General features: G+C 36.3%; 1 protein-coding gene across 1 annotated transcript in view; it reads left to right on the forward strand.

Annotated features, from left to right (window-relative positions):
* NLK (nemo like kinase) overlaps nt 1-18,095 on the forward strand; it is a 131,892-nt gene that overhangs the window by 108,322 nt on the left and 5,475 nt on the right. Inside the window, exons 6-8 of the mRNA XM_045519052.2 lie at nt 3,446-3,655; nt 6,664-6,765; nt 12,629-12,715. Of these exons, the coding sequence (XP_045375008.2) occupies nt 3,446-3,655; nt 6,664-6,765; nt 12,629-12,715 (399 nt within the window). The remainder of the gene's footprint in view (nt 1-3,445; nt 3,656-6,663; nt 6,766-12,628; nt 12,716-18,095) is intronic.

The raw sequence follows: 18,095 nt of genomic DNA on the forward strand, positions 1-18,095 counted from the left end.
ATTGTCCCATTATAAAGGAAGTGTGTATCAGAAGAAATATTGAAAGACCAGTAAGCTTCTACTTACATGAGAATTAAGTATGGCTTTTAAAAAGACTGCCTAGTTTTGCACTGCTAACCTTTTTTATACGATATTTGACTGAGGTAGCAAAGTAGGGACATAGAAACATTTAAAAGTGAAAATACTAAGCCAGAAAAGGGTCAGATGTGTTTCCACAATATATAGTAGCCAACCATCAGTTATTCCTCTGAAAGGGAATCGGTTACAGGATGTATTATGGTTAGTAGCCCCAAAATCTCAAGTTGTCAATTTCAGTTTTTACTCCTATCCCAGGACCACCCCCACCCCATTGTCTTTTGTTAGAATGGCTCACAAATAGCAAAATCCACATGTGTGCATTTCCCTACCTCTAACAGAGATGTGTATTAGCAGAACTCCTATGTGGTGAGGGGTCCACCACATTTTTCTCCATCACAGAAATTAGAGATGAACGCCTTCCTAGACCTGAGTCATCTCTGTGTAAGCAAACTAAAATTCCACTTACTTTCTGAGTGGCTACGATATTACATGATGCTTCATTATATTATAAATATTCTTAACATTTCAACTGATAGATTTGAAAATGAAAAGAACTGTTTATAAATGTTGCCTGCTTTAAACGTAATCAAGACTGTCATTAGTACTTAGCTTGTTGGCAGTTAAACTAAACCTTAAAACCAAATATCTAAATGAATTTCATTTTTTAATTTTAAATGCTTTCTTTTAACTCTGGGCCAATTTTCTTTAAAAGCTGATGTGTTATACTGCTTTTTAATAAAAATTCTCCCTTCACTATAGCCTTGAAAATTCTGTTCCTGTATTAACTCTAGAAAGATTAATAACACCTATTCTTCATATTTTCCCTGAAAACAGCTAATAGTATAATTCAGTCTTTTGTTTCCACAGAGAAATTAATTTTCCCAAAAACCACTAAAGTAAATATTTCTTCTGTAGGTCATTGAGTTCATTCCCCTACCCCCTTTTCACTTTTTAAAAAGAGCTGCAGTCTATCCCCATAGCCTATTTTAATTCTAAAAATAAAATAAAATAAAATAATAAAAACATTATAATCAGGAATTCTTTGTCCTACTTAGACCCAATCAGTTTTATAATCATTTAAGCTAGTTTCTTCTTATTTCAGTTTCTGGTTGCAGAACTTCACAAGGCATTTGTGTAGAACCTGTCGTGCTTAATACCATTAACTACTTGCAGTCCGTTTTCCAAATCGTCTGTTATAGTATTGTAACCTCTGGCTACATGAATGAGTAACTAAAAGAAAATGTCATTTGTAAATAAACAACATACAGATGAGAACAAATTGAGATTTTGCTCTGCTCCTTTAACTTGTCTTAGCAGCCTACTTTTGGAAGCCAGAGTGCCAGTCTACTGATGCTAATTCTCTCTTCTCCAGTGTAAAAATTATTTGAAAATAATTATGATAAAGCATTTTTTAAAATTAGCATCCTTTAATATTGTGAATATATTTTGTTTCCTATTAAACACAAAACATAACTTTGCTGGAAACTGTAATATCTTTTTTGGTTATCTGATCATATAAGCTTCTTACTTTGGGTTTAGCTTGTGTTGTCCAGATAAATTGCCAAAAATAATTCTAGATCCTTTTTTCCTACAAAAGATTTCCTTTGTAAGAGGAAAAACATTTTCTGTTGGATGGGGGGTTAGGTTTTTTTAAAATATAAATACAAGAAAGATAAAGTGGATTTAAGTTCTTTCCTTTGGGTTTTGTTTAGTTTCAAGAGATATCCTGGGGGAGAGGGTATAGCTCAAGCAGTAGAGTGCATGCTTATCTTGTACAAGGTCCTAGGTTCAATCCCCATTACCTCCTCTAAAAATAAATTTTAAAAAAATAAATAAATCTAATTACCTCCCCTTCCCCCCCAAAAAAAATTTTTTTAAGAGAGATCCTAAAAATTCATGCCGAAGTAATAACGTTTTTAAATATTATGCATTATTTGAACACTGGTCTTTGGGAGAATTTGATAAACAACATACCCTTTTTTCCCTTTTTGGTATGGTTTTTCTGTGTGGTCCGGAAATTTACCTTCATTTCTAAAGATGTTGGCTTCATACTAATTCATCCCCACATACAAACATAAATTCATTTGATGTGACCAGACATAGTAGATTCAAGATAAAAAGAATTGCCAAAAATTAGGGGTAAAAAAAATTATTTTTAAAGCAGTGGTTTTCAAATATTTTTTAAGCTTCTAGACCCCTTTTTCAAATAAAATATTATGCTGGGACCTCAACTTAGAAAACAGGTAAGAAGTGTTATTTCATCACTTATAATGTTGACTCAAAGTTAATCAGTGAGAACACTGAAGCTTACTAGATGGTCATTTCTCTCTTACCTCATCCTCAGTGCTCCCAGTTTTTGTTTTGGTTGCTCAGTATCAAGAAAATCTTAATTCCTGAAAATAAGCAGAAGTTGCCGGTGGTGGCACTGCTACTGTTTACTAACAGCTCACCTTGCAACCTCTACGTATTTTTCACTTAAACAGAAATAGCAAGAAAAGATGTATTCCTAGGTCTGCATGAAAGAACCAGTCTTTCTCATTTACTGTTATGTCTCCACGTTCTAGCATACTGTCTACTACATAACAGGTGCTCAATTAACTGTTTATGATATGAAGAAATGAATGAATCTACTAGCACTGGTATTCTACAGTGTGCTACATTTTGACATAGCCACACAGTTGAGTGTGAATTAGTATTTTAAATAGATCTATGTGAAGTTTAGGTAAAATATTTGTGGAACTCCTGAAGTACCTCCTCAAAACTGGATTCAGCAGGACTCCGTTTGAAATCTATAGCTTTAAAGAAAATTTTTTTTAATAGGGGAGGTAATTAGCTTTGCTAGTTAATTTGTTTGTTTGTTTATTTAACAAGGGAATTGAACCCAGGACCTCGTGCATGCTAGACATGCACTCTACCCTGACCTATATCCTCCCCACTAGAGAAATTTTACTATGTATATTTCATTAAGACAGTGAGTATAGTTAGCTCAGAAGGTCTTCAAGATATACCTCTTTTTCCTTCTAATATCTTCCTTTATAAGCCAGCCTTGAAAATAAATTAGCTTGGTTTCTTCATTAAACCTAGAACTATGCATTCAGCTGCTTTTTGTTTGTTTAAGTATCAGTTGAAAACAGATTGAAGGTGAGAAGCAGATCTCATTTTATATAGAAATAAGGACTTTTGATATTTTCTTCCCTCTCTTCCAAATAAAATTATATATTTATACAAATATACTCTACCTGTATCATTGAAAACTTTTCAAAGTTTAAAAGGTCTGTCAAGAGTTTAGTTTTTTTGTTGTTTTGTTTAACTTTTCCATTTTCCATATTGTCTGTTTGACAATATTTTGATAATCTCTCCTATTTAGATTTGTGATTTTGGATTGGCCAGAGTGGAAGAATTAGATGAATCCCGTCATATGACTCAGGAAGTTGTTACTCAGTATTATCGGGCTCCGGAAATCCTGATGGGCAGCCGTCACTACAGCAATGCTATTGACATCTGGTCTGTTGGATGTATCTTTGCAGAACTACTAGGACGAAGAATATTGTTTCAGGCACAGAGTCCCATTCAGCAGGTATGATTTCACTTCAGGCTTTAGTAGCTTTCAATTCTAGTACAGATTTAAAGGAAAAACTGTCTTGCACATATGTCTTGGGCTTATTCATTGTACCGTCTAAATTGCTTTTAGCAAATTCAAGTTCACTTAAAATTCAGAAAGTTATGAAGTTGAAGATTACAGAGGGATTGATTTTTGCAACTTACTTGCCTCTTAGAGGGAGTGTTGACTTTATTACACGCACTGATGCGTGGTAGCGGACTCGGCTGTAACAGTTTGCACAGGTGTAATCTCCAGTTGTTAAAGGGCCTCTGTTCTTTCTAACTGAATGGATCTGACTGGAAAATGTATTTGGTGACTTAATGTACTTACACTTTGTACTCAGAATGTAAATTTTGAGTGTTGATTTCTTTAAATAGGAACATTTAGAAACATTTCTAACCTTCGTTGCACTAAAATATTTAAACATGTCAGAGAACATCAGAAGCTGATTAAAATGTAGTTTTAGGAAACCATTCATGATACTTTAACTGTCTGCCTTGATAGCTGATTCATTACTACCCATTTTTTCTTTGGGATAATTCCTAAGTATGTTTAATTCATTTAACAATATTGTTAGCATGAGAATAATGTAACAATGATGAGTCAGGCTGTAGAATCAAAATTGGTGGGTTCAAATCCTAGCTCTACAACCTATTAAATCTTGGGCAAGTTAAACTGTTCTGAGGGTTGTTAAGATTTAATGAAGTAGTAAAGCTAAAAATAAGGCCTAGCGTATAGTGAGCACTCAGTAAATGGTAGCAATTATGATGGTGGTGGTGTGAGGGATACAACAGTAAGACGAAGTCAGTTCCAGGCTTTGTGAAACTTTCACGTGAGACAGAAAATATATAAGTATACAAATAAATATAATCCCAAGTAATGATAAATTCTATAAAGAAAGATAATCCAGGTTAGGAGCAGAGCAGTGCTAAGGGACTGTCTGAGGGGATAACATTTGAGGAGTGACCCAAGTGAAATGAGGAAGCAAGATAGTGGGAAAAGTGTTCCAGGAAAAGGGACCATCAGCACAGCAAGGTCCTCTGAGGCAGGAACAAGGGTGGCGTGTTGGAGGGATGGCATGAGCAAGGAAGAGCATGTAGGAGATGAGGTCAGAGAGAAAGAGCCCTGACCATGGTGGCCTGATAAAAACTTTGGATTTCATTCTATCCAAGTATGATGGAAAGCTCTGTGAAGGTTTTGAACAAGGGAGTGTTAAGATTTGATGGATCACATTTTAAAAGAGCACCCTGATTACTGTGTATCTTTGTAAATAATTCATGCACCTGACCAAAATTGGAATCATTTCCTTTACATTCTATCTACCAGAATTGTTAACTGATACATCAGAAACTATATATGCTCTGATCAGTATTTAAATGTATTTCTCCACTATACATTGAAAGCCTTTTTTTTAAGTTTACATCTTTGAAATTGATCTCAGTGATAAAAAAAAATTATCATATAGAATCTAATGTCAGATACTGTCAACAATAGCCATTTTACTGTTTGATTTCTTTAGAAAGTACAGGTTAACAGACTTGCCTATAAGACTGTCATATCTGGACGTAAGAAGGTGTCATACAGAAAAGCTTAAGTGAAAATGAAGGGGTTAAAAAAAATGAAGATGTTCAGATCCTATATACTGAACAATGATCTTGGGTTGCTGCTGAAAAGAATATATAAAGGAAAGTGCAAAACCGCTGGAATGAGATTCAGATATCTCATTTTCTAGAGAAATACACAGGTCTTGAGTTTGCCAGTCTTACGTAGCCCCTGAAGGAGAATGCGCACCTGTCTGTCATCAGTGTATTTTGGGGTAAGAAATAAAGATCCAAAAGGGAAAATGAGTCTAAATTCTAAGTAGAAGTAAATATTTTCTATAGCATTTTCTTTTTTATTTTTGAGAAATAAATACCCTAGGTACTATAGTACCAGCAGACTTCATTAAAATGCTTCTCTTCCAAGGATCTGACCCATTTTAGACAGCTTTCTCAGTATTTCCATTCATTTTCATGAGCCAGTCATTTCCTTCTGCCTTTAGTGTAGTTGTTAGAGGTCCAGAAGTATCACCAACACACTTTTCCCAAAAACCTACATATAGAAATCTTTAATTCTGTGGAAAACAAGCTGCTTGAGTAACTCCATTATCTTGGAGGGCAGGGATACTGATGACTACCCCATGGTTTAGTTAAGTGCAGAAAATAGTGCTTTATATTTGGCAACCCCAGAACCAGGAAAAGTATTCTCTAGGTAAGAATTTTCCATCCTAAAAGAGTCCGAATGAAATGTTACTGCTAATTGGATTATGAAATTAGAACAATTATAGCTCTACAGAAAATTGTTAAGGTAGTCAGCTACCTACAAAGACTTGTTTGTGAGAAGGCCATTTTTATTGGTCTCTCTTATTGTGCCCAGCTAACTAGATGTGGACCTATGTGGTGTCATAGTTTTCTAAGTACCACAGTTTTCACCAGTGCATAACTATAATGTAAATGGTGTGTACTGGCCCCAACTTTACTTTTGTTTCAGGTGTGAATGTTTCCAATATTTACTAAATCACAGCTGCCTGGTTTGTGGATTAGCTCCTTGGTGAGCCTGAGTCCTTCTGAAGCATCAGATTTCATTCATTAACTGGACAGAATAGTCATTAGCCATCACTAAAAAAGCAGTTCACTTCTGCAAGGATCATAGATGCTATGGTGTCAAAGCAAAACACAGGGCAGGTAGATGCAGACTCCTAAATTATTTCTGCCAGGCTTGCTAGAAGTATTTTCTATATTTCTATCCTATGGATACCTAATAAACATTTTTCTGTTTTTTCTTAATAGTCTAAAAAGTGAAAGTAGGGGTTCCAATCAGTTAACCTGGAACTTGCCTTAAGGTTTTTCCCCCCAGAATTTGGTCCTCATCTCTAAGGCTGTGACTTAAGAGTAATGTTGTTTCCATGAGCTTACTATCCGTCTGTATTTCATGTTTCCTCATAGTTGGATTTGATCACAGATCTCTTGGGCACACCATCACTGGAAGCAATGAGGACGGCTTGTGAAGGCGCTAAGGCACACATACTCAGGGGTCCTCATAAACAGGTAAAAGGAGAGGGAGGGGCTCTGTATTTGGTAACCATCTGTTTGGGCAGAGTTTCCCTCCAACAGAATAATGAAATGAGAATTTTTAAACAAAAACATTACTGGTAGGTTTTTTTTTTTTAATGTCATGGCCATAAGTAAGGAAGTATTAAATATTTGTCAGACCAAATAAAATATAGTAATTCCAATGCTGTAGGATAAAGGAAATATTTTTATAGCACCTTTGCTAATAAATGACCCCTGGCTTTTGTCTCCTGGTGTCTGGGAAAAGTTACCAGGGGTGGAGCATTGACCTCAGTGCCATAACCTAAAGCACATATGTCACGATACCCTCTTCACATACTGAGCCTAAATACCTGGTGTCTCTTATTCCAGCCAGGAATGTGAAGCTGTTTCTATTGCATTCTTACCACTAACACAGAATCAGATGTGAATGTTGTTAGAAAAGAAGTATGAAGAGAGATTGCCAGATTTGCACTGACCAGTTTTACTTGCAACCAGCCAAGTCACTGCTGAGAAAGACAAGATGGTTATTATCTCCTCCACCGTGTTGATTTAGCAGCATTTTTTAGAAGCACTTTCCTAATCTCCTTTGGACAAAACAAGCTTAATGATGTAAAGAGTGAGTAAAGGGAATACTTTTCCTAAGAACAACAAACCAAAACAGAAGAGAGAAGATGTGAACAGGAAGAGTTGGCAACTAACTTTCCTGAGCTTTGCCTTGGTTTCTTTTAAATTGGGCATTTATATGATTTGATTGATCATTAGAAGATCTGATTGACCTAGCTGATAGACCAAATGACAGACCTTTGGTTTGACACTCCTTTCAAATGACCTGTCAGACATTTTATCAAGGCCTTGCCTTTTCCTTGTAGTTCCTTCTATGATTCTAGTGTGACTGCCAAGATTCCATTTTCACAGGCAAAAAGGGCAATGGGTAACCTGTGTTAGCTTCTAAAACCAGCCTGAACTAGTAAATGTAGATTTACTACTAGAGATGTAGGTGCTGGTATTTTAAACAGCTCCCTGCTGGTTGCATCCTTCTGTTGCATTTAGTTTAGAAGCATGAAATAATTTGGGCCCTAACTCCTCACTTAGAAGAGCACAGTAAGTCTTAACCTAGAGGAATGTTCTGTATTCAAAGAAAGAACTAACAAGATCTATTATGTTCCATTTACTGGCCAGTGTCAGGAATATTAAACTAATTTATCAATACCTGACACATATACCTTCACAGCAGATTTTTAAAAATTCATTTATATATATGCAAATAATATGTGAATACATGTAAAGTAAAAATCCTACAGAATTAGTCATCCTTCACTACTCCCCACGCCATCCTAGTCTCCTTTTGATTAATTTGAGACTGTCCTTCCAGACATATTTTTCTATGGCTTTATTTACATGTATTTTTACAAACAGAAATATGTACTATTGTTTGTTGAGACTTTTTAAAAAATACAAATATGCATATACAGAAGAAGAACCTAATTAGCTATCTTCTTAAAGTCATGGATTACTGCCTCAAATTAATAAACTTGTGTTAGTTGGTTACTATACCTACTTCCATGCAGTATACCAGTCAGGACTCCAGTGAAATTCAGTTAAAACTGACTTAAGCGAAACAGGAAATTCACTGGTTCATATAACTGAAAAGTCTTTAGCTACCGCTGACTTCAGGCTTTCTGGATTCAGGTAGTCAAGTGATGTTCCATGGCAGGAATCTGATTCTTCTCACTTTTTTCCTGTGTGTTGGCTTCATTTTCAGACAGGCTTTCCCCCATGTGTTGGCAAAAGTGGAACCAGCAGTCCAGGCTTACATTCTGTTAGCATATCAGTCCTTCAGGAAAGAGTTTTCCCAAATAGATCCAGGAAATATTTGGAAGGTCTCTGATTCAGTTAGGAATGTATTTGGTTATGAGTAATAGAAAACCTTACTTACAATGGTTTAAAGAAATAGAAGTTCCTTTTTCCCTCATACCGTGAAGTCCAGAGGTAGGCAATCTGGTGATGGCATAGCAGCTCAATTATGTCATTGAGGATCTAGTTTTTTTCTTTCTTTCTGCTCTGTTATCTTTAGAATGTTGACTTTATACTGTCTTGCTTATTGCCTCATAGTCACAAAATGGCTGTAGCTTGTCCTGAAATCATATCCATATTCACAGCAAGAAAAGGGAGGAAAGAGGGAACACTAGCAGTATCTGTTCGTTTTATCAGGAAAGGAAGTTCTCCCAGAAGCCTGCCCAGCAAACCTTTGCTTATATGTCATTGTCCAGAACTGTGTGATAATGTGGCCTCCTGGATGCAAGACAGGCTGAAAAATGAGTCTTTTCTATCCCATATAATAAAGGGACAAGCGGATTGGGGGTATGTGTTAGGTTAGCCATTCCATTGGTTGGTCCCATCCTATTTTAGACTGTGTGCCCATCCTGGAACCAGTCATGTTGCTCAGGGGAATATGTCATTTGACTGGCCAGGCCGAGGTCAGGTACCCATCCTTGGAGCTGGGAGACTGAAATCAAGCTCAGCCAAACCACTTGATCTGAGAGTGAGAAAGGGAGTGTGGTTCTTGAAAAGTCAGGAATTGCTGGGCAGACAAAAACACCGTGTGACATTTATTTGTCTCTTTTCTACAACTCAGTCTTGGATGAAGGGAATCTTAGCTGCCATGGCTCAAGTGTCTGTTAAGGCAAATACTTGTTGGGGCATTGCCCTGTTGATAGGATTGAAAAGTCTATTATCAGTCCTCAGTCCGTTTGTTCTTCTCTTATAAGGTTTAGATCTTCATTTTCCCTCAGATTATCCTCAGCTAATTGTGTCAGAAATAGGTAAAATATTTTCACTGAGGCGAAAATAGTCCTGTCTCCTGGCAGGGACCTTATCTTACAGTTAAGAGAATCAAGGTATGCTAGAGGATTCATTCAATTTAAACTTCTTATTTTTCAGGTGGGGGTTTCTTTTATACAACCCCAGAGCACTTAGTGTAGTGCACTGACCCTTGTGCATTGCAGTTAACATTGCAGACTGATGACTACAGCCTCTCTGCTGCCAGGTGAAAACTAACAGGAACATCCTACAGGGCTTACGCAGCCTGGCCGACTCCACTGCGGTGACCAGTGCCCTGCAGTTGGCTTATGATGACTGTGGCATACCATTTAGGGCCTCTCACCCAAGTCCAGAAGCTCATCCTTGCTTCATTTCCCTAACAATCATAGTCACTCATAGAGCACTCTTTATAACCCTTCCTGTCCTCGTGATTCAGCACTGGCACCCACTCACGCCTACACTGCCTAAGTGACTTATAAACTTGCAGAACAAACAGAAAATGGACCAGTATACTTTAAAGGGAGAAGAGTAATGTGTGTGAGTGTTGGGGGAATTGGCAAAGACTTTTTTCCAAATGAGATATTTAGGACATACTTTTAAGCATTCTGTTTTTCCCTCTTATTCAAATTGACTCTGTGCACTTGATGAGAAATATAAACTTCTCTAGTTCTGATACCCTGGGCCCAACTGGTTCCAACCATAATGGCTGGTAAATTAGAGGGGAAGAAAGTGGAATTAGAAATGCAGCATTTCTAGTATTGCATCTTTCCTGTGGAGCTAATGCTGAATTATTAATGGCTATCATTCTGGAGAGCTATTGGCATGACTCAAACTGACTCTTCTTTTTCTCTGTGCCTCTTTTTAACATGCATATAAAAACACAGAAAAGGAGAAAGCATATCAAATGACCATTTAAGCTGAAATGAAACAGCCTTAGTTTTAGCATATTTGTTCGAGTGTGCTTCTTTAAAGAAAGATAAATTAGGGGGCATGGATTTTTTAAATTTCTGGTACCCTTAAACATCCACTCTTGATTTTCACAACCTCCCCATCCCATATCCAGTTGTCCTAAAGTCATAAATTTTGCCTTCGAATTTGTTTTCTGTCCTCTATTCATTGGCCTCTGGAATGCCTTGTTCATGTTTTCCTTCCTCACCAGAGAGGTGTTCTTCATCTTTGTTGTCTCAACACCTAGCCCAGGGCCTGGCATTTGGTGGATTTAGATGATTAGCAATGATGGTGGGCAGGCAGGTCTGTACTGGTGCAGTCCAATAGAGAGAAAGTCAAGGTTCAAGTGACTTACCCAGATCTAGTGACGGCAAAGTCAGAATTTGAGGCCACATCTTCTAGTGCTCATCCCAGTATTCCCTTCCCTAAACTATAAATTGCCTCTACCACAAAAAAATAGGATGAGGGGTAGATTCACTTTGAGAGTGGACAGAAAAGAATGGCTTATGGAGAGACATTTTGGTCAGTAAAAATTGGCTGTAATTTGGCTGCACAAGCCAGTGAAAAAGAGGATAGCTATTCACAGTCAAACCAAAAATCAGAATCTTTCAAGAGTATCAGATTACTTTATTTTACACAGTAGGAAAAATCCTTAGGGAAAATATATGTAAATTAAGTTGTAAATTAAAACCTCTCCCCTACACTCTCCACAATCCACTCCCGACCCCATTATCTTGACTAATACAAATAATTTCAGAGCTGTCATAGACTTACATATTTTTAACAAGAAATAGTTCGCTATCTGCAAACACGTAAATACACCAAGGAATGGTAATATTTAAGTGCCAGCTATATATGTGTTCTGTGCACGGAATGCTTTTTATATGTGGTAATCATATCAAGTATCATACAATTTTAAAACTAAAGTAAACCAGAGATCATTTAGTCCAACCTCCTCATTTTATACGTAAGGATACTGAGATTCAGGCCTGTTGATTTATCTAATTAGCTAGTAAACGAAAACCCCCAACTCTTATGCCCCATTACTCCTGATCCTGAAGAAAACATCTATAAGGTGAATAATGACCTCCCGATGATGCTGAGGAGTTTTGTTGTTGTTCTTTTTGGATTTTCCTATATGACTTAACTGTTGGGAGGAGGCAGATATGTAAAAGACTTGATGTTAGTAGTTATCTTAGCAGGATGAGGCTGTGATCGAGATCCAAGGAGACCTTTTAGTGTTACTTGTGTCAGAGACAGAGGAGTGGTTCCATTCACCTGCTCTGTTGCCTGCCTCACCAGGCAGCGAAATAGATACTTTGTAAGCTCTGTGGCTTCTCAAGTCATGAGAGCCATCTCCCTGCCTCGGTGCAAGAGGGTTAGATATGGGCGTGTGGATATGCCTGCCACTTAGAAAAGACAATTACTGGGTGAGAAATCAGTGCTAAAGGCAGGGCAGGTGGAACCACCACAAGCAGTGTCATACTTTCTTAGATGTCATACTTTCATTTATTATCTTTGTTGAGACAACAAAGATGAAGAACACCTCTCTGGTGAGGAAGGAAAACATGAACTCTTCTAAGACTCTTTCTTAGAAGAGTCTGTAAATTCCTGAGTGTCCTACAGCTCCTTTAGGGCTAGTGTTTTTGCAACTTTATGGTAATGTTGCCATAAGACATAGTTCACATGCTTACTTTGCACAGTGGAAATGCTTAACCTTGCATATGGCCAAGGTTTTAAATCTTTTCTTATCCATCCCTGGGCATGTTTGGTCTTCCCTTCTTGCCAAAGCAGGTACAATATAAGACAGGAGCTCCATATTTACAGGATTAGCTTTCATTTTTTTGTAGGTTCTTTGGTGCTCTTATCTAGAATGGGTAGTCATGCAATATAAAATATGCCACTGAAAGTCAGTGACTTTTTGCTTTTGAAGGCTGGTTAATGAGGAGAACATGCATTCCCTTTGAGTGGAGACTTATGTATACACATCTTTTGAGCTGGGTACTTACCTTGTCATAAAATTGGCTGTATTCCGTATCTATTTACACAAAGACTCACCTGCATATTTGAATTCTTTATTTTTTCACAGCCATCTCTTCCTGTACTTTATACCCTGTCTAGCCAGGCTACACATGAAGCTGTTCATCTCCTTTGCAGGATGTTGGTCTTTGATCCAGTAAGTAGTATTTGTTTTTATATTTTTTTAATGAATTAAAAATAAATGTGTTCTAAGAAAAACATTCTAGCTTTGAATAGATGGGCAATGTAAATACTGACTTTTCAAAAGATAAACTTAAGCACCCCGGTTCCCTGTGTATCATGCTCAATTATCACATATAAATTTGATTATTAACACATAACAGTCTAGGTGAAGAGAGATAAGGAACTGTACCATCTTTATTCATCTCAATATTTATAAAAGGAGTTTGATACCAAGCTAAATCAGGAGAAAAAAATTTAACATTATTTGAAAAATTCTGCCCAGTGTATTGCATAAGGAAATGTTTACTCTGGGTTTGTTAAGACGGTAGCTTTTCCAAACACCATTTCCAGACTTGACTCGTCTGGGACCAAGTTCAGTTCTTCATTTATTCATTCATCCAAAGAATATTTATTATCCACATCTGTGCCAATAACTATTGTCATAGAAGACTAAAAATTGGAAGCATTTGAAAAAGAAAAATTTACTTGTCAAGAGTACAAGGAAGTTAACCAATAACAAAACACAACAGGTATTTAAAGGGGGAAAATAACCCTCCCCACCAAATGCCCAGTTATTAAGTTTACATTAGTTTATTCATGAGAAAACAGCAAATTTCTCACATGATTATTAAATCCACAAAGGTCAAAACTATCTTCAGTTGTCAGTGTAACAAGATTAGGATAAAAATGTTTTCTTAAAGAGCCCAGGTTTGTGGGAAACAGTCAAGGTTCTGTTATTTGAGGGACCAGAACCAACCAGTGACCAAGTTATTTTTGTTACATCTCAGGGTACAAAGTGGATTTTTTGTTTGTTTGGTTGGTTGGTGTTTGTTTTTGTTTTCCTCGTGTTTGTTTATGTTGGCACGTGAGGTGCTTAGTGATACGGGAAGCAAGACAAAGTGGCAGTTCTCATTTGCACAGTCCCTCCTTGTGGTCGAGTTCCTGCCATTAGGGAGTTTCAGCCACATAACTTGCTGAATGAGCTAGTGATTTAGTGTCATTAGTTTGATATTTTGTTTTATTTGGCAAGTTTACCCAGATAGCTAACAGGAGATGTTGATTAATGCATAAAGACCTTTCCTATGGTTGACGAAACTGGAGCCACGTGAGCTTCAGGTTTCAGAGGTCATGTCTGTCTGCCCAGAGAGGATTTTGTAAAGGCCCTGAGGTTAAAATTTACTTTTATGTATCAGAAATTCTCTTTATTCTGTTTAGATTAGGAACCTAGAACGGTGTCATTCACCTGTACCAGGTATTACCTGCCGTACTTACAGCCGGAAGGTACCGTCTTGTTCTGAGATCCCATGTTCATTAACAACCCTGCCCTGCTGGGAGCTCATAGTCTTCACTACTCTGAGGCCGGAATTTCCTGTGCCATAGAGCAGATGCCAAGCACATTTCCTGGGAAGTCTTTAAGATACCAGTTCTACATGGAAGGGCAGTCCTTATTCCTTTACAGTGGGATTGTCACACCTTGTTAAATGAAACTTTGGGTGTACTCATAGTTACAAATGAGATTTATCTATAAGAAGGAGGACGGATTCCTACTGAACTTAGTTTATGATTGATATTAAGGATTTTTCCCTTTCTGGTTCTGACAGTTCAATTAGAAATACCATTTTTAAAGAGTGTTTCATTCTAGTTTTAAACTGTTAAATGGGGGGGGAGGGTGATACATTAAGAAGCAAGAAATGAGGGGTTTTTTTTAATGTCCATTAAAAATAAAACCTTAACCTTAATGAAATCAGTTTATTTAGTCCATTTAGTCTGAAGTAGTTATTACTTGTTTTGTTGATCTTGGGTTAAGCAGTCTGTTGCCATGTGTCTGCTCCTGGACTGAAACATTCCTGGAAATCCTGACCAAGTTACTTGGTTCAGTCTAAGAGGTGGCCGTCTGTGGTAATATCAGCTACATCCATGGGTTTGTACCCTAAAGACAACAGCCAGGAGCATCTGAACAATCCTTTACTGAGGTCCTTGTGATGTTTTGTATGGAAGATTCAATTCCTGACCTCTAGCTTGTAGCAAGAGCCTTTAGGCAAATATAAGGAAAAACCAGAAACCACCAGAGAATAATAAGATGAATTATAGTATCATCAGTAATATTGAAAAGAATGGGGTATAATAAATAACTCATTTTAAAAGATGTAACTATTACCTCAAAATACTGAAGACATTAAACAAATTTCCAGAGACTTCAGTTTATATAAAGGAAATAAACAGTTACAAGCAATATTTTTAAAGGACAACAATAATTATTAGGAATTTAGACAAAATTACTCACTTTTTCTCTTTGAAAACAAAAACACATCTGTTATCTTGCATATACATCTTCCTACCATCACACATTCTTTTACATTCTTTAAAAATATACACATTAACCCAAAGGTGTTTACACCTCTTTTTTAACTTTTTTTTTAATTAAGAATTTTATTTTTCCCTTTTTTCTTAGATTCATAAAATACTTTTATTTATAACATTCTATTTGGCTTAATTTTTGAAACTGTTTATATGAGCAAAATTATTTGCTTTCTCCGGTTTTTTTTTTCCTATATATGTATTTTTTATTGAATTAGTCAGTTAACAATGTGTCAATTTCTGGTATAGCACATAATACTTCAGTCATATAGGAACATACATATATTTGTTTTCAGATTCTTTTTTACCATAAATTACTACAAGATATTGAATATAGCTCCCTGTGCTATACAGTATAAACTTGTTTTAACTGTCTTTTCATGGCTGCTCTATACTGTATTAATGAAGAACCTAGGTATATTAAAATTTTGTTATCCAGGTATCCAAATACTATTTATTAACTCAAATTAATATTAGTAAGGTCTTAACTAAGACCTTAAAGGTGTTAACTAAGAATTAAAAGATTAAAATTTAACACATTAAGTCTTTACAGTTTGTAGCATTCTAAAAACCTATTTCTTTTTAGAAACATATTACCTATCATTCATCTAACTTAGTTGAACACATAATTTTGCAATTCCATAATCTTAGACAAAGTGACAGTAGTTTATCTGACCAGCAAAACCAGGGGAAAAAAAATCAAATTCAAAGTGATTAGGCTTTTTATGAGAAAACAAACTCAAAACTTACATAAGCTAGAGCATTGTACTAATATTATTTGCACGTGGCAGTAAAATCAGAAAGAAAATAGGTTTTTTTAACTTTTATAACTATTAACTCAGACTGATTTATCCAAAGAGTCATCTTGCATAGGAATATCACATGACCTCTTTATTTTATACAATTACATACCAGATATTAAAACTTTGAAGTTGTTTAATAGAAATACTTTGCTTACTTTGTAATTTAGTAACTAAGAGTATTACTTTAACTCACAACGAAAGCTTTTTTAAAATCTGAGTTACAACTTAAGAAAAAAATTTTTAAGAGCTAATATATTTCATTCATAAGGAAGAATAATGTTTTTAAATCTTTCCATTTCTTTTTATATGTCTTTTATGTGTTAATATTATTTTTAAAAGCCAGTTGGGAGTTTGCTCTATTTGATTTTAAGAAATCTCATAATATGATATATTAACTCCCCTCAAAAATATACAAAGTACATCAATTTATATTTGTAAAAGAAAATTTTATCACTCTTATTCAAAACTAGAAGAGCCAATTTGATAAAGCAACAAAATCTAAGATAGTAACAAGTGTCCGTATCTATTGCAAATATTGATCTGTTAAAGAAACAAGTTGTAATTAAGATACATAGGACATCATTAAGCACCATTAAGTCCTTCAAAAGAAGATCATTATTAAAAATGGGAGTAACTTTGAGATTTCTTTTTTTCAATTTAGCAGGACAGTTTTTCTTTTCAGTGTTAATATCCCTTACGAAACAAGTCTCTTTCTTTAGCCTTGTTTCAGAAGTCCCAAAGAGACCTTAATTTGTTTAGAGAAATCAAAGCTGATCGTTGCACACTAGGGATTTGATTTACTTTTGGTCCAAAGGCTTCTCTTACGTAAGATACTTTAGAGGACCTCGTATCGGTGCACACAGAACATACAAACACAGAGCATACAGTCAATAGTTAGGAGAACACCAAAAATCCCTTCACCTCTGCATCTGAACTTTCAAGAAATATCAGAATCCACAGATAAACAAAAAAGACTAGCAGGGAACCAGATTCCAGCTGCTGATGGCAGCTGACTGGGTTCCAATTTCTGACATCTGCCACCTGATAGAAATGACTTAATGGTCCTATGGTAAAATTAAAACCCAGATTCAATCACGGCTGCCACCAGTGTGGACACATGCTCAGTCAGAAACAGAAATAGACTTGACCAGTAACCAGATTCAGTGGGCAAAAGCCAAAGAGCTCAATCCTGTACGTGAGCCTGGCCAGAGACACTGAGGACTCAGGGGGGCCCAGACCCGTGCAAGGTGTACTGCCCTGTTTCTTTTCGTTCTGACAGTTGATCTTTTTCCAAGTGGAACCTCTAGGAATAGTTGGATTCATTTAGGGAAAGAAAGAAAAAGTTTAGTTGCTAAGCATGCTAGTGAGTCAGACTTCAGAAGGGCTCCATCACCAAATATAAAACACGACAGGTGGCAAAAGGAACAAAACCAAGGTCGTCAAGTTTACATTTGCCTCTTCCTGGTAGATGAACAGCAGCTTTCTGATCACATCCCAAAATGTCATGACATGCCTCTTAACATCAGCATGGCAAAAAATCAGATAAAGTTTTTTTAGGGAATCCAGGTTTATGGGAAATAGTTAACATTTTGTTATTTGGAGGACCAGAACCAGTCATAGTGATCCAGTTATTTTTGTTTTATTTGAGTGCAGATGGTTTTCTTTTCTTTTTCAGTTGTGTTATGTGAAGTGCTCACTAGGATTGGAAGCAAGGCAGAGTGTCAGTTTTTGTTCTACTCTTTACTATTGAGTCATCCCTAAATCCTTTAAAATCCACTTTCTCTCAGTAGTACTTATATGTCCATTGATGAAAAGGAGGGACAGTTTTTTTCTTTTTTAATAGAGAAATGAGTTTAAAAGTTTCTGGCTTATGTAACCTGACACTAGTGTACTAAGTATTCTGATCTGAAGTCCCAGAAAACCCCAGGTTGCCTATATTCACACTGAGCTGGATATCAAACATGGCATTCCGGCCATTATCTGCTGCCTAACTCCAGCGGCTTTCAGACAGGCTCTTGCCCTAAGTTGATTTGGTATTCCAAGAGGATAAAAGTTTCAAGCAGCTTTCTGAAAGTGCCACCATGATCACATCTCTTCTAAATGCTGAGACATATTTAGAAAATATGTTATTTAAAATGTAAATGTATCCCTTCCAAAGCATTACATACTTAAATGTCGTGATATTTGTCATTT

The sequence above is a fragment of the Camelus bactrianus genome, chromosome 16, assembly GCF_048773025.1.
Source record: "Camelus bactrianus isolate YW-2024 breed Bactrian camel chromosome 16, ASM4877302v1, whole genome shotgun sequence".
Lineage (NCBI taxonomy): Eukaryota > Metazoa > Chordata > Mammalia > Artiodactyla > Camelidae > Camelus > Camelus bactrianus.